Source organism: Heloderma suspectum, chromosome 6, assembly GCF_057233095.1.
Source record: "Heloderma suspectum isolate Gila_16-S chromosome 6, 16-S_ref, whole genome shotgun sequence".
NCBI lineage: Eukaryota > Metazoa > Chordata > Lepidosauria > Squamata > Helodermatidae > Heloderma > Heloderma suspectum.
In genome coordinates this window covers 74541799-74565668 of record NC_139463.1, presented here as the reverse complement: position 1 = coordinate 74565668, position 23870 = coordinate 74541799, and the positions used below count along the sequence as shown (strand labels likewise).

At 48.1% G+C, this 23870-nt stretch overlaps 1 protein-coding gene across 5 annotated transcripts; it reads right to left on the bottom strand.

The window, feature by feature from the left end:
• Positions 1-282: 282 nt before the first annotated feature.
• IRF3 (interferon regulatory factor 3) lies at positions 283-17276 on the bottom strand. Of its 5 annotated transcripts, none has more exons than XM_084804951.1 (10): positions 17227-17276; positions 15199-15396; positions 11582-11759; positions 11336-11442; positions 11111-11165; positions 9549-9659; positions 8544-8645; positions 7413-7781; positions 6553-6671; positions 283-420 (listed from the first exon to the last, which is right to left on the bottom strand). In XM_084804951.1, the coding sequence occupies exons 2-10, from the start codon at positions 15361-15363 to the stop codon at positions 382-384; spliced, it is 1245 nt and encodes a 414-aa protein (XP_084661077.1). In that variant the 5' UTR covers positions 15364-15396; positions 17227-17276; the 3' UTR covers positions 283-381. The 5 variants fall into 5 exon arrangements, with proteins under 5 accessions (XP_084661077.1, XP_084661078.1, XP_084661075.1 ...); XM_084804952.1 differs by lacking the exons at positions 283-420; positions 9549-9659 and adding exons at positions 4453-5253; positions 15519-15697; XM_084804949.1 differs by lacking the exon at positions 283-420 and adding an exon at positions 4453-5253.
• Positions 17277-23870: the final 6594 nt, after the last annotated feature.

Sequence of the window (23870 nt, the reverse complement as noted above, 5' to 3'; positions counted from 1 at the left end):
TTTTAAGGATGCTTCTTCAGAATTGGGTGAGATTTCCCTGTACACATGCCCACCCTTCTAGCCTATCCTAGAGACAGCTCTGTCATTGCATTATATGAAGGCTCCGATTTGAGCGGTCACCTCAGAGCAGGGCCAGAAGCCTGTTCAGCCCAGCAGTCAGCCATGCAGGGGTTCCCTCTGCTGGAGTCTCCTTGCTTCCATTTTCCACATGCCTCTCCATGAACCCTGGGGCCCAAGGTTGCTTTTGTGGGGACACCAGCGGGGGGATCTCAGTGACAACGGAATGAGAAGTGTGTTGGAGCATTACCTGGATTTTCATGGAATCGGCTTTGGTCCGTCGGGGACACAGGAAGTAAGATAAGCTGAGTTAAAATCTGGTTTTCAGGGGTCACACCGCACTTGAAAAGAACATTCTTCTGGCTGGGGTGGGGGGAGTAGAACTCAAGGTCACCAAACTGGCAGAGGCTGCTCAGCCAATGAGAGAGGCTTGTTTCCTGCCCCTGTCCAGGCTCCCCCTTGCTACTACATTATGAATGGAGAGCAACTAATTTTCCCCATGTGTGCAGATTTCCCTACAGAAGCCAAAATCCCCAGTTCTCCAGTGCAGAATCCGAAGGCTCCCCCCAACCCCAATTTCATCGCATTCCAGGAATCTGCTGCAGAGTTATTGCCCTCACCCCCTTTTCCCTGCATGTGCACTTTTGCCTATTGCTTCCACACACACCCCACACCCCCATGATAAAGCAGGGAAGGAATAGAGAAAGGACTTTACATCAGAGAAACCACATAACATCAAAGAAGCACAACACTGCAATAGCATTTAGCCTTTTACCCTTTCTGTCAGGTTGGGCGTGGGTGGCAGGCATCCTTGGTGAGAACACCGGGACCAGGAGGGATGGAGGTGGTCAGAGAGCAGAGGTTCCCTGAGCAAGGGTCAGACCCAAACAAAGTGTGGCAGGGCCAGAGGCAAAAGCAAACAGGCAGGGATCAAGAACTGATAAGGCATTGCAAAGATCAGGAACAAGCAACTCAAGCATGATGCTGACACCACAATGACTTGTGTTTGAAAGGAGGAGGAAGCTCTTTATAGGGCTCCCTGAGGCTCCCAGCTGGTCTGCATTAGAGGACCTGGAGCTACCTGCAGGCTCAGGGCCTGATCCTGCAAATGCTGCTTTCTTTGTCTGGCCCCCATGTGGAGCTGCAGAGCTTCCCAGACTGAGCAGATCCTGACACTTTCACTGCAGGGAAGCAAGATTTCTTTCTTTCTTCTGAGTAAATATGCACAGAAGGGAGGATATGTTAAAGATTAAAAACAGGCTAGCTAAGGTCAATGAGTGGTAAGTGAGGGGTTTCTGCTGCACTCCTGGGGATTTTCTCAATGGGAGAAACCTATTCGGGAAATGGGGCATCCCACCCCCTTGACCACATCACTGCCAAGTCAGAGGCATACCCAGGATTTAATGCGGGGGGAACATGGGAAACCGCTAAGGAGCTGCTTTCAGTAAAAAAAAAGTCGGGAGTAAAGGGAGTTTCAGAAAATGCAGCTTTTCAAGAGGGGCTGGTTGGCAATGGATCGGTGACGACATCTGTTGCGGAGAAATTCAGACTGCTCTAACTTTTCACTAAATTGTTAGTGCATACAGCTCCCGGTTAATGTGCTCCCCATCTCATAAATCATCCCTGAGTCTAATCATGTGATCTGCTACCTGATGGAGGCCTGATGGAATGGGTTCAGAAGAGGGCAAGGAAGCTGGTCAGCAGTACATAAAACCAGCCCTGCGAGGAAAGCTTAAAGGAACTTGGGTATGTTTAAAGTTGGAGAAGACTGAGGAGGGCAAACATGGTAGCGATCTACAAAGATCTGAAGGGCCATCACATAGAAGGGGACAGAGACCTGTTCTCTGCTGCCGTAGTAGGCAGGACTAGATCTAGACTGAAGTTACAGGAGGGAAGATTTTGGTTGAACATTAAGCAAAACCTCTTGACAATAAGAGCAGTTTGACCATGGAACCAACAACCTAGAAGGGTGATGGGCTCTCTCACTGGATGTCCTGAGGTGGAGGCTGGACAGCTAGTTACTGGGGACAGTCTAGCTCTGGATTTCCTGCATTGTACAAGACATTGGACGAGATTAGGGGTGCAGAACCACAGGCCCATGGGCTGAATCCAGCCCTCTGGGGTTCTCCAGAAGGCCACGTCCCCTTCCCCCTGATGGATTAGTGTTTTCTGAGCTTTTGTGCAGTCTCCCCCACACCCCCATTCTAAAAGGTTGCAATCCTTCTGCTAAGGCTTAGTTAATGGTAGGAAGAGCTTTAAGTGAAAAGATGGTGTTTTTGGCTCTGCCTCTTTTGCCTTTGGCCCTGCCCGCCACTGGAATGCAGCCCCTGAGAGCTTCTCCAAAATGGCATTTGGCCCATGGGCTGAAAGAGGTTCAACAGCCCTGGACTAGATAGCCTACAAGCCCCCTCCAGCTCTACCATTCTGTAGACACCAATGTCCCACAGATGCCTGGGCTTAGGATGCACATCTGAGGAATTGGGGTAAGGTGTAAATAGCTGTTGATCAAGCTGTAACCGTGTGTGTGTGTGTGTGTGTGTGTGCGCGCGCGCGCGCCTACACATATGTGTTTGTAGATAGATACACACACACATACAGTCAGGGCCAGAAATATTGGAACAAGGATAACTGTTTTGGCAGTTGGCCTCTGTACACCACCACATTGAAGTTGAAAGGAAACACCCAGATGGGAGTGAAGTCAGGACTTTCAGCTGTAATTCAAGGGGTTTGACAAAAGTGGAGCACTAACCATTCAGGAAGGACAGCCAGTGGCATACACACACACCCATCGTTGGGGGCTCATAAGTAATGGAACAAACCAACATCGTTTCAAACTTAAGGATCACCTTTAATACCAGGATGAAAATCCTTTGCAGTCAATGACTGCCTGAAGTCTGGAACCCATGGACATGGCCAAATGCTGAGTTTCCTCCCTTGAGATGCTTTGCCAGGCCTTTACTGCAGTTGCCTTCACCTGCTGCTTGTTGGGTCTTTCTGCCTTCAGTCTTGTCTTCAGTAAGTGAAAAGCATGCTCTATTGGGTTGAGATCAGGTGACTGACTTGGCCATTGAAGAACATCCCACTTCTTTGCCTTGAGAAACTCAGGTAGCTTTTGCTGTATGTTTTGGGTCATTATCCATCTGCAATATGAAGCAGCGTCCTATCAGTTTGGCAGCAGTCGGCTGAATCTGAGCAGAAAGTATAGCCCTATACACTTCAGAATTCATCCTGCTGCTTTTCTCCTCAGTCAGGTCATCAAGAAACACCAGTGACCCGGTTCCATTGGCAGCCATACATGCCCATGCCATAACACTGCCTCCACCATGTTTGACAGATTATGTGGTATGCTTTGGATCATGAGCTGTTCCTTTCCTTCTCCATACTTTTCTCTTCCCATCATTCTGGTACAAGTTAATCTTGGTTACATCAGTCCAAAGAATCTTATTCCAGAAGTGGGCAGGCTTTTTTAGGTGTTTGCTGGCAAAGGCTAATCTGGCCTGTCTGTTCTTGAGCATTACCAGTGGTTTGCACCTTTTTGTGAAGCCTCTGCATTTACATTCATAAAGCTGTCTCTTGACTGTAGATGTTGACAATGACATGCCTACCTCCGCAAGAGCGTTCTTGACCTGGCTAGATGTTGTGAAAGGGTTCCTCTTCACCATGACCAGAATTCTGCAGTCATCCACTTTAGTTGTCTTCCGTGGTCTTCCAGGCCTTTTGCTGTTGCTGAGCGTGCCAGTTAATTGCTTCTTTTTCAGGATGTTCCAAACTGTTGTGTTGGCCACTCCCACTGTTTTTGCCATCTCTCTGATGGGTTTATTTTGTTTCCTCAGCCTAATGATGGCCTCCTTCACTCGCACGGACACCTCTTTGGAGCTCATGTTGGGGGTTCCAGTGAACAGCTACCAAATGCAAATGTAACACTCAGAACCACTTCCAGGCCTTTTATCTGCTTGATTGGTAATGGGGTACCCAGGAAACAGGCCACACCTGGTCATGCAGCTGCTTGTCAGCCATTCGTTCCATTACTTATGAGCCACCAACGATGGGTGTGTGTGTATGCCACTGGCTGTACTTCCTGAATGGTTAGTGCCCCACTTTTGTCACACTCCTTGAATTACAGCTGAAAGTCCTGCCTTCACTCCCATCTGGGTGTTTCCTTTCAACTTCAATGTGGTGGTGTACAGAGGCCAACTGCCAAAACAGTTATCCTTGTTCCAATATTTCTGGCCCTGACTGTATGTGTGTGTGTATCTGTCTATCTACAAACACATATGTGTGTGAGAGAGAGATGTTTTGTTTGTTTGTTTATTTATTATATCTATATATATATTTCCTTAGTTACTCTTGCCATGTCATCCCATGCTCCTTAGTAAAAACAATATTGGCAGAATTGAGAATGAGGCAAAACCTTGAACTGAAGTCTTGGTGCCAGCAAAAGAAAGAACTGGGCACATCAAGGAATACGGGTGGTGGTTTTTTAAAGCCAGTGAGCCCTTACATCAGGCTCACTGTGGATACAAAGACCTCAAAGTCAAATAACACACCAAGACTGCAAACACACAAAAAAGTATTATTCATGATAAGCATGAGTAGGGCTACGCAAAGCAGGCTTTACCAGAAAGGCCAGATGAATTCAGTTTTGTCCAGGTTCCACTCCTGATTGTGTTGCGCCATTTACGATGAAACTGCAGGTAGCAGTATTAACAAGGATAGAAAAAGGAAAGCTCTGAAGCCATTTTTTGGGTTTTTTTACATTTGACTTGTCCTCAGCATATCATAAATGCTCACTCAACCCAACTGAGCCAATCAGCTGCCCCAATGGAAGATGTATACAAGGGAACAGCGACCATTGCTGCAGAAGGGGCTGCATCTGAGCTGTCCGTATGCACCCCCTCTCGGGAAAGGCAAGGGGGGGAAATGCCATTCCGCTGCAGCCCAGAAGAATTCAAAGGTGTCTGGAGAAAGAGGGAGGAGTCTGTCTGTCAGTGAAATTGGGGGGGGGGGAGCAGACATGTTGTGTGGCTAGTTGCCATACTGCACCTCCATCCTCTCTTCCAGTTCTCGCAGCTGCTCCAAAAAGCGGGATTGTTGGAGTGAGTCTGAAATCCTCAGGTCTGGCTCGCCTCCGTTTAACGAGGACGCCCCATAAGCCTTGCTCATCTCGTGGAGAGCCTCTAAAGCCTTGGGGATGACCTGGAGGGCAGGAAAACAGCTGTTCTTCTCCGTTTCATTCCTCCCTGATACTGCATCACTTTGTTCCACAGCCTGTGGCTGGGACAGGCAGCCCAGTGGCCTCCAGTTGTTCCCCAGACAGCCCTTTCTCTGGCCTCACCCCTTTCCCCTGGATGGTTTGGGAGTTTGCTAGCTTTTGTGCAGTTCCCTATCGCCCACCCTCATCCCAAAAGGTTGAAATGCCTCTCTTAAGGCTTCATTACAGGCAGGAACAGCTTTCGGCTAAAAGGTGCTGGTATTTTTGGTGGGGTTTGGCCCTGCCCCTTTTATCTTCAGCCCCACCCACGACTGGAATCCCCCCCCCCCCCCCCGAGCTTTTCCAAAATGGAATTTGGCCCTCAGGCTGAAAGAGGTTCTGCACCCCGGAATACAAATAATTTGCCAGTTGAGGATAACACTTCATGCATCTCATCAGACTGTCTCTAGTCCACAAAAGCTTAGGGTACAACAAATTAATTGCTACAAGCCTTTGTTCCCTATTTTATTTGAAGTGAATTATCCCGAACTGGTTTTACTAGAAAAACAAGTAAATTCAGTTTTGTCCAGGTTCAGCTTTGGATTGTGTTGTGCCATCTACAATGAGACTCCAGGTAACAATATTAGCAAGGATAGAATGCAAGGACATATGCAGAGCTGTAAGCCAAGCGAAAAGCTCTACCTGTAGGCGCAGCATCTGACCTTTTGTAAATTGGAAATACTCTCCAAGAAAGGGCTCATTGCCATGGCTAATACTAGTTTAATGTTTAACATCAAGTGGCACAACCTACCTGATTTTTGGGCAGCGTTGGGGAACCTGTGGCCCTCCAAATCTTTTTGGGCTCCAATTCCCATTAGACCCAGCTAGCATGGCCAAGGGTCAGGGATGATGGGAGTTGTAGTCTAGCAACATCTGGAGGGCTGTAGGCTCCCCATCCTTGTTCTAGAGCAGACTTTCACACCCTAATGCTCTCCAGATGTGTTCGACGGCATCTTCCATAATTCCCAGCCAGCATGGCCAATAGTAGAGAATGGGAAATAAAAAATTAGGTTTGCTTAGGACTGGGGTGGGCAACTTGTGGCTCTCCAGGTGTTTTGGCCTACAACTCCCAGCATCCTTCACCACTGGCTATGCTGCCTAAGGTTGATGGGAGTTGTAAGCCAAAACATCTGGAGGGGCACAAGTTGCCCCTGGCTTAACAAGTCAGGAATTGGGAGAAGTAGTTCGGAAGGCAGGTGTGCATATTTATGTGTTTAGCAGCATGAAAGGGGACCAGCACTTACTTGTACCATGATCAGTTTTTTCTTCCACGTACGGTTGGTGTCAGGCCAGTCCTCCCCAAAGCATAACCACAGAGTGTAGTCAGGGGAGCCATTCCGTCCCTCAGTGTATCCAATCAGTTCTGAGAGGAGAAAGAAAGAGAGCTATTTCCTTCATATTCTCTTGCCCCACCTTGTTCCCCCAGGTGATGGCTGGATCTTGATTGCTCTTTATGTAGTCTCGAACCCTTTAATGTGACCCACTGCAGCAGTGAGTAGTGTTTGCTTGCTAAAGTCACGCACCCACCGAGATCCCCGCAAATTTGGTACGAGCCTAATGTAAGAACCATATTTCAAATCCCAAGATTCTGCAAGAGCTCTATAGCTATGATGAGCGAAGACAGGGGTAGGCAACCCAGGGCCTTCCAGATGTTTTGGATGATAGCTCCCAGGATTCCTGACCATGCAGGCAGGAAGTGATAAAAGCTGATGTCCACAATATCTCAAGGGCACCAGGCTGAGGAAGGCGGATCTAAGATTTAGGAAGCCCCCCCCCCCCCAAGTTCCCCACTATCTATGGAACATGACCTCAGAAATAGTGGTTCCCACCCAGCTTTCATTTCTAAAACCCATGCAAAATCACTACTCTCAAGACTTGTATTTAAATTGGTGGGTGAGCCTCCTGCCTCTCCAGTGAGGGCAGAAGGGGAACAAACACCTGTGGCAAAAGTGCCCCCCAGTGACCAGAGAGGTAAATTGAACATAGCCCTTCCCAGCTGATTCTCCTTCCTCACTCCAGATCTCAGGTGACTGGGGCAAAGGTGATGTAAGCAGAACCCCAGGCAGGGGCCCTGATGGGATGGGCAGGAGGGATGTTGGCATACCTTGCACAAACTGCTGCAGGTTGTAGATGGGGCCCAAGTGTTCCTTTGGTAGCTCTCCAGACAACATCCCATCTGCAGGCAACTCAGACTGGCTCCAGTAGACATGGCAAGGGCCTCGGCGAGTGCCACACAGCGCTGTTCCCTCGATACGGAGGATCACCCCAGGAGCCACCCCTCGCAGAAGGCGTTGTGTGTAAGACACCTGCACCTGGTCGTTCAAAGTAGTCGGGTCAGGCAGTACCACATCCGCTAAATCGGGATACTGGCCAGGGGAGCCAGGAGGCACAAAGCACAGGCCCCGGACGTTACTGAAGATACTGGTGAAGACCAGACGACCCCGATAAAAGATCTGTACCTCAAAATCGGTGTCTGAAGAGAAGAGAGGAGAGTTTGGCGGGGGGAGGGGCAGGACCCAGGTGCAGACTTATCCTTTTTCCAGGCCCTGCAGCCCCTCAGATGGTGAGAGACTGCCCCCTGAGACTGTCCCATCAGTCTCAGCCACCATGAACAACGCTCAGGGATGATCGGAGTTCTAGTCCAACAACTTCCAGAGGGCCAAAGGTTCTATCCCACCCCCAGTGATGCTGGCACTACTGAGCGAGATGGGCCCTCTGGTCTGACTCTGTAAAAGGGAGCATCCTCAGGCTCCTCCCCCCTCAACAACTGCCACGATGGGCGGACATTACAGAGGGCCCATGCTGCCTATCGCTGCTTTACATCAGGGATGGGGAGCCTCTTTCAGCCAAGGGCCAAATTCAATTTTGGGAAAGCTCTCGGGGGGCTGCATTCCAGTGGTGGGTGGGACTGAAGGCAAAGGGGATGCGGCCAAAAATACCAGCATATTTTAGCTTAAACTCTCCCTTAAAACCAGTAACTATGCCTTAGAAGAGGCATTTCAACCTTTCAGAGTGGGAGAAAATAGCACAAAAGCTGGGAAACCACCAAACAATCGGTGGTTGGAGAGAAGAGGGCAGGGGACAGGGCTGGGGGAAGGGGGTGTGGGCTTCTGGCTCCCCCAGGCCTTTAGCTCCCCACCCCTGCTTTACATACTAGATTCTACTGCTCGAGGTGCAGCCCCCTCTCCCCCCCCGCTGCGGCAGCCCCTATTTCCTCTAGATCCAGGAAGCTTACCGAACATGTTTGTCTCTAAGAGCAATGGTGATGCCACGCCTGAGGATGGAACGGGTTCCACACTGGATGGGGGCAGGCATACTGTATTTTCTGCTCCTAGCACTGAAAATGGAACATTGCAGAGGAGAAAAAGGCCAACGCAAAATGTTGATACTCAAGACCCACACCGAAGTGGATCCAGGATAGGAGCCTAAGGCCAAAGTTTGGGAATTTCTGGGAGAATAACCAACTCATGAATTATTGGGATGGGTGCTGCTAAAAGCCAAAGCTCTCTGGGTCTTTTGGAAGGAATGGGCTGGAATGAGACAGGCACACAGGACTCCTCCTTCCTGATCTCAGGAAAGAAAGTGATTACAGGGCAATTTTCCCCAACCTGGCACCCTGCAGATGTGTTGGACTACAAATCGTATAAGCACTGACTATTGGCAAGGCTGATGGGAGCTGTAGTAAAAAACATCTGGAGGGCACCAGGTTGCCTACCCATGGACTAGAGGCACTGTAACTCCCTGCCAAAGGAAGCTACCTCAGATCACAGGTGGGCAGACTGCCAGCTTACAGGACCTACTTTATTTCTTTACTAGAACATCAGAGGGCAACCACCTGGAGCCAGCTTTAATGTAATGGCTTGGTGGGATGGGACACATCGCTTAGGAACAGGGTGCCTTTGACCATGTGTTCAGTCCAGGAATTTCTTTCCAGAATGTAAATTAAGCTTACAGTCTTTTCATACAAAAAAAATCTACTCCCGGTTTTCCCCTAAGCTTCCTTTGTTTCAAAGGCCTAATGCCAGGTCAGATGCCCTTGCCTACCAACTGCAAATAACCCAGAAATCTGCCTTTTCTGTTCACCCCCATCAGCTTTCCTCAAGCGGGTGTCTCCCAGATGTAGTGGACTACAACTCCCATTATCCACATGGAAGGCTGTTGGGGAAATGCATCGGGATTATCAGTTGCAATCTGGGCTTTGGCTGCAAGAGGACTTGAATGTCCCCTCTAAGAAGCTCACCAAACTCATGGGTTCCCAAGATCTGATCCAACTGTGGCACTGAGACGGTGGCAAGAGCCGGTTGGAAGTCAGATGGCGACAGGCTTCCGCACCAAACTGGATTTTCTGGTCCTAGCACCAAATATTGAACCATGCAGGACAGAAAGAGACACAAAGAACACTTCATACCCAACACACCCAGCCAACATTCAGAATGCCTTGGAGAATGGCCCCTAGATGTTCCCCAATCTGTTCCTCAACCTGTTTCCCTCGAGGTGTTTTGGACTACAACCCCATCATCCACAGCCAAGGGCTGTGCCAGTTGAGGGTGATAGGGGTTGTAGTCCAAACCATCTGGACTACAGGTTGGGGAAAATTAGCTTAGTGTGTTTGGGCAAATGCTGCTAAGTTACCAAGGTGGGCTATAATGGGGCTGGGAAGCAGTGGGACCACTCTTTCCAGACATCTAGAAAAAAAGCAGATTTTAGGGGTGTGAAAGCTGAATTTCCATGTTTTACCCACCCCGCCTCTCTTGCCCAGAGCTGTTTCTTGCATTTCCTCATTCACAACCTGTAGTACCTGGAGCAGAAGATCTTTCAGTTTAGAGGTCTATCCCAACACATTTCAAAGGGTTATAAGCAGTGATTACAAAAGCATTCAAGGTATTTGGGGAGGGGCAGAGCTTCTGCCATATGTACGATCACCGGCCTGCACCTGTGTTCTCTATCTGTATACCTCCAAGAAACTTTATAAATTCAACAAAAACTCATGTATGGAAAGTGAGCTTTTTTATAATAAAAAAGCAGTCTTGCAAATTAAATCAATTTGCAAACTTGATTCTGAGTGCAGAACGAGGGTTGATTTTTGGAGAGTGGGCAGGAAATCTCAGGTTGGATCCACGATCTGCCTTCCATTAACGGAAGGGTTCCGCTCACAGAAGGTGCCCCTGCCTGATTTGGGGGGATCCCCTCCCCTGCCCTCGCTTCAGCAGGGTCCCCTGACTCTCTGTGTAGCATATTCAGGGGGCCAAAAAGGCTGCTGTGGGAAGGAAGGGGCAAGAAAGTCCCCTTCAGCACATCCCTAAATCTGGATCCAACCCCTCATTTCCTTTTTTTAGCCAACATGGAAATTTTGGAAAGCTGTTACCAAATGTGATACATGTACAAACTTGTGCAAGTACTACAAGAGACACATTCACTGAAATGAGACACATTTGACAATAGGACATTTGTGGCAAAAGAAAGATGTGTAAAACAATACACACACACAAACTTTAGAAAACATTTTTTTCCAAAATGGAAAAGGAAATGGGCTAACTTGGGCTGGGGAGACCCGGGTTCTAGTTCCCACTTGGCCAGGAAGCTCACTGGGTGACTTTGGGCCCAGTCACTGACTCTCAGCCTAACCCACCTCACAGGGCTGTCGTGAGGTGGGTTAGGAGAGGAGGAGGATCATGTATGCTGACTTGGGCTCCTTGGAGGGAAAGCAGGATTTAAATGTAACAAAGAAATAGACAAGCAAATAATTTCTCCAGTGTCCTCCCAAACGCCTTACTAGATTCCTTTCTGATCCTTGTCACTCACCTTTGGTGGAGCTGGAGAGATCCAGGGAACTCAGCACACTCTCCAGCATTTCGTCCTGAAGAACAGGATGGAGAAGATGCAGCACTTTTTCTTCCTTAGTCCCCATCCTGACTGGTAACAAACCCCCGCCCCCAATCCCCTGGCAACTCTAGTTCTTCTTTCCATTTCCACTTCCCCATTCCATGGTTGGTGGGAGAGGAGTGAGTGAGAAGGAGAAGCACTGACCTGGCTAGAAGATGAACTGTCTCCATACGCCCCCATGTTTGGAGCCGGAATAGGGGGCCCATCACCGCTCGCTCCGTTTGCTGCCCCCTGAGCAGAGCCATTTAGATCTACGAAAGAAGATGGGGGAGGCAGAATAAGGCTTTCAGCCTGACCCACGGTTCCTCCTCCTCCTTCACCCTGAGTTTTTTGCCCTCCACCAAAAGTTCCGCATCAAGTCTCCAGTCTTTCAGTTCCTAATGCCCTTACGTGCAGCGTTTGGCAGAATTTCAAACACTTTGTGGGGATCTTCTGAGTCTGTACTGTTGTCCTCGATCATGTTGATCCCGTCCTTTCGGTTCAGGGCAGAGCGGAAGTTTCTCTTCCATTCCGAGGGACTCCGCTGGTCCACCCCGGGGCGGTAGCGGCCTCTGGCAATGGCCCAGTCCTGGCAGGAGAGGGGTGAGGTAGGTAGGAAGGTGCCTCCTCCATGGCAGATTCTTGCCACCCCATGGCAGACTTTTAATCCCCTCCATAGCATGCTTCTCTCCCTATTTCATTTTCCCCATCAAGCCAGCCCATTTGCCGGACTCGCAACCAGCTCCTTCCTTTCCACTGTGTCAGCTGGATTAGCTTAACTGCCAAAGGCTCCCCCTGCCCCCCCCAAAACCAGGTGTGCATGTTAGAATCATAGAGTTGGAGGGGGGCCTTGAAGGCCATTCAGTCCTGGTGTGGGCAGGGTCAGGCATGTGGGATCTACTTTGTTTTTTTACTAGAACCCACCGAGGATCCACCAGCCAGAGCCAGGTGCAAAAGACATACACTTAGAATTAAAGAATTCTGAGCCCAGGAATTTGTCTTGAGTACCAGAATTGAACAAACTTCACAGTCCTACACACAAAACATTCATTTCTGGTTTTTTACCCTAAGCTTTCTTGATTTCAACAGTATAGTTTCTTTTTGTGGGGGGGGAAGTCATTTTGTTGTGTCCCTGTGAGTCCCCCCTTTAATGCTTATTTATTTGTTTGTTTGTTCCATTTATATCCTGCTTTTCATCCAAGGAGCCCAAGGCAGCATACATGATCCGCCTCCTCTCTATTTTATCCTCACAACAACGCTGTGAGGTAAGTTAGGCTGAGAGTCAGTAACTGACCCAAAGTCAACCAGTGAGCGTCATGGCCACATGGGGACTAGAACATGGATCTCCTGAGTCCTAGTCCAACACTCTAACCACTACGCCACACTGTCTCTTTACTGGACACTTGAAGTTCAGCACAGTCTTCTCCAACCTGGTGCCCCCCAGATGTTTTGGACTACAATTCCTATCATCACCTATTAGCCATGCTGGCTGAGCATGATGGGAGGTTTAGTCCAAAACATCTGGAGAGAATGAGGTTAGGGAAGGCTCTACAAGATGAAAGGTACAATATGCTATCATGAGAACTAGAGAAATAAGTATTGTTATCCATCGCCGTGTGATCATCTAGTTTGATTGTACCATGATCCAGGGAGCCCTTAAATAGACAAATATATCCAAACAGGCTTAAGAATGTTTCCTTTATGGTACAATAGCAGACATTAATGGATATAGAATCCATAACCAGAGAAAACAATACCCCACTAAATAGAATAAGGCAGCGTCTCCCAAGTTGGCAACCTCCAGATGTTTTGCACTACAATCCCCATTTGCCATGCTGATGGGAGTTTGAGACTTCTCCAAAACTTCTGAAGGGCACCAGGTTGGGGAAGTTTGGAACACAGTCATCCTTCCTGCGCCTGGAATGAGTAAAAAACAGTCCATCATCCTCATCACCTTATAAAGCACCTAACATTTTCTAAGTGATGCACAGAGATTAAAAGAGCAGACAGGCCCTCCCTTCCTGCAGACTGAAAATCTAATATACATGATACAAAAGGAATCAGGAGGGAAGGGGAAAGCAAAGACAGTTAGGTACCAATTCTTGAAGTTACATAATTTCAGCAGCAGCATCAGATCTGTCTCCCTGCCTTTAAAAACACAACACACAAACACACAGTCTTTAGATCCCCAGCTGATGGGAAAAGCCAGAGTATGCTTACCCTCTCTTCTGTACTCACAGGTCATCTAAGCTTTGTGTGGACTCTAGCCCATGAAACCTTATGCTATAATAAATGTGTGAGTCTTTAAGGTGCCACAAGAACGGCTGCGACGGACTAACTCAGCGACCCTTCTGGAAATTGCCACCCTGGTGCCCCTCTATGTTCTATGCTAATTATGCTGATAACCAAGTGTACGTTAGGCACTTGTATGTTTTGGACTTCAACTCCCAGCATTCCTGACCATTGGCCATGCTGGCAGGGGCTTCTGGGATCTGAAGTCCCAAACACTTGGAGAGCTACCTTCTGCCCATCCCTGCCCCACACCAGGGATGGACAGGCCAGCCTTGTGGGTTCCACTGTTGTTTTTTTACTAGAACCCCAAGGTCCACCAACCAGAGCCAGGGGCAAAATAGTGGCTCAGAGGGACATTTAGGAGTGAGGAGCAGGGTGCCTCTGAACACATGTTCAGCCTAGGGATTAATTTTCAGTACTTGAACTGAGCTACAATCGTTTCACACAAAAATCTACTCCTGGTTCTACCTCCCTCCCCAGCTTTCTTAAGTTTCCGCAGTTTAGGGTGCAAACATGTCCTACAACTCCCAGCATTTCCCAACCAGCCATGCTGGCTGGGAAATGCTGGGAGTTGTAGGACCTTTTACTATCTAAAGATACATAGGACTGCACCCTTAATTTATATTTTGGAGCGCGGGGTGAGCCTTTTTGTTGTTACTATTGTTAAAACAAGTCCACAAAACTTGCCCATCTACTGCAAATCAATCCTAGGTTTATCAGCAGATCCTCACCCACTGATGATGAGGAAGAAAAAATGTGTGTGCCAAAGTTACCATACCAGTGGAGCAGGCAAAGCAAAGAGCTCACAAATGTTAATCTCAAAGCGTACTGACAAGATTCTACCAACCCAATTCCGTGTCCCTCCATCTGCTACTCTGTGTCTGATTCTGAGCACCGCACTCTAAGAAGGATGAAGAGCAGGCTTCCACAACCTGGTGCCCTCTGGCTGTGTTGGACTACAACTCCCATCATGCCCAGCCAGCCTAGCCCAAATATGGCTATCCTCTCTTCTCTTCCAAGGAGTCCAAGTTCTTTGCCATCCATTTCTCGCTCCGTTTCTTTCCAAAGACTGGCCCCCACCTTTTATCCCAGGAGTCAAAGCAAACCTAAAACTGAATCCATAAACTATTTCAGAGACAATATACTACAGCACCCTGTATCCTATCTTTAGCTGTGGCTGTCCTTGATTGTGGTGGGGAAGAGAACCCATGAACATTGCTGGGGGGAACTCTTCTTGATTCCAGTGAGCATCAACTTCATTCATTTATCTAACTCTCTCTTGAGTTAAGTTTTTTGATCCGACAGCTATTCCAGGAAAACTGTACCAGAATTTTACAGTTCTGATGCTAAAAAATCTGTACCTACTGCCTTAGAACAGCCTTCCCCAAAGTTTTTTTGGACTACAACCCTCATCATCTCCATCCACTGGCTTGCTGGCTGGAGATGATGGCAGTTGTAGTCCAAAACATCTGGAGGGCACCACTTTGGGGAAGGTGACCTTAGAAGATTGCCTGCATCTTCCTAGACCAGCCTTCTCTGACCTGGTGAACTCCAGATGCATTCAAATACAGCTTCCACCCACCAGATGCTGGCTGGGGCTGATGGGAGTGGTAGTCATCCAACACAGTGGAGGGCACTGGATTAGGGAAGAGCAGCAGTGACATGTTAGTGCAGCAACCAGTGGGGGAGTAGGAGGCGACACACATAAGTACACCAAAGAAACACTACATTTTTACCTCAAAGGGCTTGAAATCTTCAGAGCTGATGCTCTGCCGGGACCCATGCTTCCATGACACTCGGAACAGAGTCTGTTCTGGGTTCAGCCATGACACCCCGGGGTATCGCTGGGCATTCAACTGTTCCACTAGCCAGGGAACAATGAGAGGCCTCTGACTACCCATAGGGGATGGCGGGTGTGGATGTCTCACTTTAACCTGCGGGGGAGAGGTGGGAGTGGTGGCATCATGAATCACAGTATAGGGGGTGGAAAAGCGCTACTTGAGAGAGACTGCAACAGGTCGGCTAAGTCAGGCCTGGATAGGAGATAGAAACTTACCTGGGAAAGCCTCCCTTGGACCAAAGAGCTGGCTGGGCAAGCTCTGGGGCAAACTCTGAAGGTTAGCTTTCCAAAATCCAGAGTGGTAACTTTAGGAGAACGAAGTGGGCAAGCTGGGTGTGTGCCCTAGGTGCCAAGATGCAGGGTGTTCCAAGATGAGCTTAATGTTTACTGATTGTCTTTAGACAGCAATGTCAAAAAAGAAAGAAAAAAAGGAACCAACATCCCATGTATGTCTATGCAAATTCTATGCATGTCTACTTAGAAGTAAATCCTACTGCATTCAATGGGGCTTACTCCCAGATATATAGGATTGCATCCTAAGGGGATAATCCTATGCATGTTTAGGAAGACAAACACCCTACAGCTTCCATTCCTCAGCCAACTATGTCTTTTTTCTGACTAAACATGGATAGGATTGTGCCCAAAGTATCTTTAACCCTTTTTTCAAAATTTTACAGGTCGTTCGGGTGCTAACTACAAAAATGAACTTCCTGCAACAATGACCTTCCAGCAATTAGCTTTAAATTAGCATTTCTTTTTCCATTTTCAGGTTGATGTCATTTATTCTAGACCAGCAGTCCCCAACCTTTTTGGCACCAGGGACCAGTCTTGTGGAAGACAATTTTTCCACAGACCGGTGGGGGATGGTTTCACTGGCAGACTTCCGGCCACTGGGATGCAAATGGCATCTGCATAGTGGACGCCATTTGCATCCCTGTTCTTTGCAGTAATAGGCTATGTAAAGATTTATGTAGCCTATTACTTGAAGAACAGGGATGCCAATGGCATCCGCTATGCAGATGCCATTTGCGTCCCAGCGGCCAGAAGCCCGCCAGCGGCTGGAGCTGGCCAGCAGCTCCATGGACTTGCCGTGGAGCAGAGCCGGCCGGGGGTGGTGAGGATTCTGGGGGGAGTGGGGAGGGACGGATTGCCGCCCCCACCCCCGCGGACCCAAGGTAAGGGGGTTTCGCACACCCTTACTGCAGCCCGGTTCCTAACAGGCCACGGACTGGTACCTGGTCCGCGGCCCGCGGGTTGGGGACCCCTGCTCTAGACAACAGCCAGCAGAACAGGGCTCGACTGTGATACAGCCTTACCAGGCACAACTTGGCATCACTGCAAACTTATGGTGCTTCTTGTCCAGGGCACTATTGATCCTAGAAACAAGACTGCTGGACACAGTCACAGGGTGAGAGCCAGTTAGTCCTACTCAGAGTAGCCCCACTGAAATGTATGGGCTTTATGTTCCAATAACATTGGATACAAGCCAGAGGGATCAAGTCCCATTAAAATCGGCGGGGCTGACTTCCGCGGGATAGTCGTGCATAGGACCGGACTGTCCATTTGCCACCCCTTGCGCACTTTCTGTGCCATCCTATCCCTGTCTAGTCAGAAGTACGCCCCCTCGAGTTCAACGGGACAGCTCCCAGGTAAGTGCAATGCAGGACTGCAGCTTCAGAGACTAAATCCCACTGGAATCAGTGGGGCCTACTTCTGAGTAAACACACATAGGATCGCGCTGCATGTTTTCCAAACTGCTGCGGAGAAGATTGCTGCTTGCTAGGCCAACCCTGAGACTCCTCCGCCTGAGAGCCGGGCGGGGGGACAGGCTCAGCCGGGAAGGGCTGCGTCGATTTCGCCTCTCTGGTCATCCGGAAGAAGACCGTCCCCCTCCCCGCGCTGCCCCTGCCCACGAAGCACCCACCTCGCCCGCTCCGACGCCTCCTTCTCGAAGAGCTCCGTCGCCCCAGCCGCGAAGCACGTCGCCCGCCTCCTCCGCGTCACGTGATGGCAAAACTTGCTTTCGGTTTTCTTGCCCGCGCGCGAGTCGTTTTAACGCTCCTGTCGGCTTCGCTCTGCAATAAAATAGAAGCTCAGCCTCGAATTCCTCCCTGTCTTGGTGGATGGAGGGAGGGGTATTTCCCTCGACGACGATGCGGGCGACTTTGGGTTTTGGAGGAGGAAAGAGGGCCGTGTTGTGCTTTGGTTTTGCTTTCTAACGTTTATTTTAAAGGGTTTCTGAGAAAACGAGGAGTAGAAGGTTGCCAGTTTGTAGATGGATGGGTGTCATGTTAAAAGGGGGTTAGACAAATTCATCGAGGAGAAGGCTGTCAGCGGCTCCTAGTCCTGATGGCTGTGTGCTACCTCCAGTGTCGGGCAGTATGCCTGTGTATGCCATTTGCATCCCTGTTCTTTGCAGTAATAGGCTACGTAAAGATTTACGTTATGGGAACATGGTCGGGAGGGTGGTGTCGCACTCATGTCCTGCTTGTGGGTTTCCTGCAAGCAGCTGGTTGGCCACTGTGTGAACAGAATGCTGGACTAGATGGACCCTTGGTCTGATCCAGCAGGGCTCTTATGTTCTCATGTTCCTTCCTGTACAAGAGCCTTCCCCAGACCTGGTGACCTCTTCAGATGTCCCGGACTACATGTCCCATCATCCCTAACCAGAATGGCATTTACTGCGGCTGATGGGACTTGTGATCCAACAACTGTAAGGCACCATGTTGTCAGAAAGCTGCAGTACACAGTGACAAATTCCAGAGCGGTTATATACATTACTCTAGCCTCCCTCAAGTGCCCTCCAGATGTGTTGGACTACAATACCCATAATCCTCAACCAGTATGAGCCATGCTACTTGAGGACTGCGGGAGCTGAAGTCCAACACATCTAGAGGGGGCCAGGCTGGAGAAGTCTGTGTTACTCTGTCACTGCAAAACCTCAAGCTATCAGTTCCTATTGTCTGGCCTTGGTCAAACTCTGTCCCTGTGTTCGATTGTTGGGTATGCCCTGTTAACATTTTGTTAATACAAGCAATTCTCGTTCTTCAGGACTCATCTCCCTGCTCAGAGTCTAGAGCAGCCTACCCTACCCTAGTGCCCCCCAGATGTTTTGGACATCAATTCCCATCAGCCCCAGCCAGCATGGCCAATGGTGAGGGATTATGGGAGTTGTGGTCTTAAACATCTGCAGGGTTGCTTATCCTCAATTGTGTTGAAAGAGTCTTTATAATGTCCAGGCACTAGGTGGCACTGGACTTAGCTGTAATCCACTGAGGTGAAGTTTGCTGGAGATGTCCTTTGAGCCTTCCTTGACAGAAGTTAAGGCTGCAATCCTATACTTTAGGACTGTAGGCAAGCTGGTGCTATCCAGATGTTTGGGCTACAACTCCCACAATCCCCAAACCCTAAGGAAATTGTGATCTCAAACATCTGGAGGGTACCAGATCACCTACCACTTCTACAAGTACTTACCTGGGAGTAAAACCCATTGAATTCAGTAGGACTGGCTTCTCAGAAACTATGCATAGGATTGTGCTGTAAATCTCTGGGGTGGAGGAGGATCCATCCATTGTACCTGCACATAGAATCATACTTCCATCATCATCATGAGAGTCCCTCAAAAGTCATGTAGTCTAACCCCCTGCCAATGCTGGAAATCTACTAATATAACACCCCTGATAGGTGGTCATCCAGGCTCAGTTTAAAAACTTCTAGCAAAGTGGAGTTCACCACCTTCTGAAGCAGCCTGTTCCACTGTCAAACAGCTTGTACAGTCAGGAAGTTCTGCCTAATGTTTACTCTAAATCAAGGGTGGCCAACCTGTAGCCATAGGGCCACATGTGGCCTTCAGCTTCATTTCATGCAGCCCTTGGCCTAATTTCAGAATCCCTCTGCACACAATCAATTCAGACCTCTAGCAAGTGCATTCTGTCCCTCCTGCAGCAGCCTGCTGGATGGGAAGGAGGGTGGGGGGAAGTGGAGAGAAAGGGTTAGCAGAAAGAAAGAGAGAAAGGCTGGCAGAAGGAAAGAGAGAACAGAGATGGCTCCACCCACTTTTGGCTCTGGCCCTGCCCACTGCTGGCTTCAGCCCTGTCCATTACCAGCCTGTGGTTCTCGGCAGAAAAAAAGTTCCCCATCCCTGGTCTAAATCCTTTTTCTTATCATTTAAACCCAATGATCCTACCCTCTGGATCAGCCTTCCCAACTTGGATGTGTCCAACTACAACTCCCACCAACCTCAGACAGAAGACATCTGGAGGGTACCAGGCTCGGGAAAGCTGCTCTGAAGCCACAGAATACATATTGGCTCCATCTATGTGACAGCCCATCAAATATTTGAAGATGGCTATCATAACACCTTATAAATGTGCAAACGTGAACACTAAAGGCACCCCAGGAGAGAAGCTTCTCCTGGCACTAATGGAAACTTCCTTTTTGGGGAATAGCAGCAGTGGTGGTGGTGGGATTCTTCTCAGTAATGAGGCCCAGGAGGAAAGATTAAAAAAAACCCCTTTCCTGCGTACCATGGTCCTGATGTCCCTCTCCGTAATGGTGATTTACGTTTTTAAAAACAGCTACATCAAATGCATTCATGTATTTCACTTCTTGTCTAGTTCAGTGGTCTCCAAACTTTTTTGATCATGCACTCCTATCAGTAAAACGTTTTTGAGCATGCACCCCCAATATATGTATATTTATTTATAAATTATATACATGTACTACTGTACAAATATATTATGTACATCATAAAACACACACAAATTAAAAAGGATGAGATAAAGATGAAATAAACAATATTTTAAAAAATATTTATTAATGGTACAAACCCCCTTTTTGCTCTCACTAAAAAATTATTATTAGGTCTGGTTTTAAGTTCAGTTTATTTCAATACTTGGTTTTAATGGCTGTCACAGCTGACATAGCTGTCATAGCACGTGCTTTCTTCTTGGTTTCATTCTGCCAAAGGAGAGTGGGAAGGGCTCCCAACAGACCACCCTTTGGTGTATTTATATTCCCTTGTTTTATGACTAATTATGTATTTTAATATAATCTCTAAAGTGTCTTGGATTTTTTTTTAGACATAGGTAGGTAATAAATCTTGATGATCAATCAATCAATCAATCAATCAATGAAATTTCTGTTTCCAGTTTTGTTCTGTCCTGTTTTTAATTGGTTTAGGCCAGGGGTGGGAAACCTATGACCCTGCAGATGTTCTGGCCTACAACTCCTATCAGCCCTACCCAGCATAGGCAATGGTGAGGAATGACAGGAGTTCTAGGCCAACAATGTGGAAGACCACAAGTTGCCCTCCCCTGGTTTAGGCTGTAATCCAGCTTTCTCCAACCTTGTGCCCTCCAGATGTTTTGGTCTACAGTTCCCATTATCCCTGACCATTGGCCATGCTGGCTGGGATTATGGGAGCTGTAGTCCAAACCATCTGGAGTGCAACACATTGGGGAAGGCTGCTATAATCCTATATGCATTTAACTGGGAGTAAGTCCCATTGGAGGCAGTAAAGCTTATGTCTGAATAGATGTGTGTAGGGTTGCAACATTATTTTATTATTATTTGTTTGGCTTACAGAACAATCCTAGACACATCTACTGAGAAGTAAGTCCCAGTCAATTCAAGTTTTACCTCCATATAAGCAAGCATAGGATTGCAGCCTCATACACAGTTACCCAGGAGTAAGCCCATTGAACTCAGCAGGACTTATCTGAGTAGACATGCACAGAATTGTACCATTAAACTATTACATTACCAGCCATCTTAAGAACACAGGATAAAAGGTGGGGTAAAGATATTTTAAATAAAGAAAGAGATCTCAGAGGGAGCAATCCTATTGCTGCTAGTCAGCGGCTAGACAGCCATAGGATATGCGGTTTTCCGGGAACTGACCTCAGAGAGCTCCAAGGCCAGTTCCTGGAGAACCGACCTCCCCCCATTTCCCCTGCAAGGCAGCGCAGAACGGCCCCATGCTTCGTGCTCAGAAGAGGAGCGCAGAGCCGCCAAAACAGGGCGTTCCAGGGGGGTGTTCCGGGGCAGGGAAGGCGGAAATGCTGGTACAACACATATGTGTTGTCTGGCAGCCTCCTCCGCCGCGCCACCTTCCCGCAGCTAGACAGCCGAAATCCCCTCCGTGCTTCTCCTGCCCTGCATTGCATAGGCGGTCGCCTCCGAGTTTGGAGGCGGCCACCTATCCCCATAGGATTGCACTGTAACGTAGAATACACAGGCCTCTCTGCAATGGTTCTGCCTTTAACCACTGTGGGAGTCATGGTAACTAAAATGTCATATATTGTGTTTTAGGTTTGTTGCGCACACATACAAACCATGAGTTTTTAACTGACAGTGCAATCCTATGCATGGTTTACTCAGAAGCAAGCCCCACTGGATTCAATGCAGGGCTTACTCCCAGATAAGCAAGTACGGGATTGCAGCCTAGGAAATCTGTATGTGTACTTTTGTTGGCAGGGCTGGCCCTACTATTAGGCAGAGTGAGGCAATTACCTCAGGCTGCAGATGATGTGGGAGTTCCTACTGAATTCCCCAGCTGTTCCCATGTGTTTGAGGACAGAGATGTGTAAGCTATACAACCTATCCTAGGGCCCTTAAACTAGCCTGCTGCTTCAGGACACTATCCCATTGCCACTGTTGAGATACGTTTCAACTGCCAGTCCAGTTGGCTTCTGTAGGCAGAAAGGGACAGGGGCGTCATCTTGTCCTTCATCTCAGGCAGTGAAATGCATTGTGCCAGCCCTGATTGGCAGCAATCCACAAGGACATCCAACACACACACATGCACACACAGCTCAGGAATAGATAGACTGTACTTTTCAACCCATTTCCTGTTGTTGCCTGGGTTGTGAGAGGATCTAACAGCTAAGCTGTCACCCAATCCAGCTAAAAATAAAAAGTGCTTTCTCATCTGCATATCCGCCACTGAGTCTACTTTTATATCTAATTTGCATTGCATTGCCTGTATACCCTGGTATGGTTTTTTAAAAGAAAAATAATCAAAATACAATTGTTTTAAAATTAGAAGTGTCTCACTGCTCACCCCACCCACCCCCAGGGAATGTATCACAGCCTTTCAGGTGCTTCAAAGAATGCTTTGTTTGCTCCTAGCCATGTCTGAGAGTGTCTGGGAGCTCCTGAGTCATGAGTCAAATCCACAGTGGCATTTCATTGAGATCTGACAAAAGGGGGAAACTGCATGGGACTCCATCAATTCTTTGGGACCACTTTGCATTTATGTGTTAGGGTTCGTTTGTTTTTACTTCTATGACATGTTTACTTTCAGGTATTCCATGATTTTCTATGGGAGCTATTCTATGGGTCTCAGCATCAAAACTCATGCATGCACCCCACACCCTGAAACTGGGCTCTCCTATTTATTTTATTTTATTAACATACTAGTGAACAGACCTGGCTTCACATGGGTTAAAATAGCCCTTCGCTTGATACAGCAAAGCCTTCAAGCAAACTTACAGAGCTATCGGAGTTGGGTACATTGTACCTGCCCCATCTGAGTGAAGACATGCCCACTGGCACCCCTAGAGACAGCCCCTGCCACGGTGCACCTTGAGGGGTCTGTCTGCTCCATTGGCCTGAGGGGGCATGCTCTACAGGGGAGGGAGCAGATGTTTAACTCTGTCCCTCAAACTACTTCCCCCTGGCTTCAAATTGTGTAGACTGCTGCGCTATGGATTGGTTAGTGAAGTCTGCCTCCTAGTGACTGAGGTTGTACTTCAGGCTTCAAATGCACAGACACATTTAAATTCATTAACATTAATTAATGGATTTAAAAACAAAGTAATGCTGAGGTGCACACCTCTTACTATGCATGCCAAGTTTCAGGTGTCTAGGTTTTACAGTCTTGGTGCTATGGTGCTGACAGACAGACAGACAGGCTTACAATATTATTATAGATTTCTAAGATGCCCATAAATCAAGTTCTCTGGGTGTTGTACAGTTTTAAAATACAATAAAATACAAAGCTCCAAAAACACAAAACATATGCTCCAACTGTCCCTAATTACCAGGGACAGTCAGTCCTTATTTCCTGGTCCCTCTCCTGGGTAAATCTATCGTTGCCTCTGTTTTGCTCCTATTGATTTATTTTTATTTTTTGCTTTTCCAGGATGCCTATGATTTTGTTACTGTGAATTCCTAGAGTTATCATTCAGGCTGCAGCAGCAGGAGTGAAGGAATGCAGGGCCACCACCAACTCTGCTGAGAAAACCACCTTTGTCAGGCTCCTCCACCCTCCTCAAAATGTTATCTAGCAGCAGCCATTACATCAATTGCCAAAGGACACCAGCCAGTAGGGTGGCCTCTTGTGAATTGCCAAAAAAGGGGAAATGCATTACTACAGAAGAGGACAAAAGAGAAAAGCAATCCGCATATGCTAATTTATATGTTGTTGTTGTTGTTCAGTCATTAAGTTGTGTCCGACTCTTCATGACCCCATGGACCATAGCACGCCAGGCCTTCCTGACCTCCGCTCTCTCCGGGAGTGTGCTCAGGTTCATATTCACTGCATCGGTGATGCTATCTAGCCAT

Bases quoted from the DNA above. Each gene is read 5' to 3' on its own strand.
- IRF3 (XM_084804949.1), bottom strand. From the start codon at position 15,363: ATGGGTAGTCAGAGGCCTCTCATTGTTCCCTGGCTAGTGGAACAGTTG. The intron at 11,760-15,198 runs GTAAAAATGTAG...CTCTCCTGCCAG, and splicing joins AAGATTTCAAGCCCTTTGAG to GACTGGGCCATTGCCAGAGG. The intron at 11,443-11,581 runs GTAAGGGCATTA...CTTCTTTCGTAG, and splicing joins AATTCTGCCAAACGCTGCAC to ATCTAAATGGCTCTGCTCAG.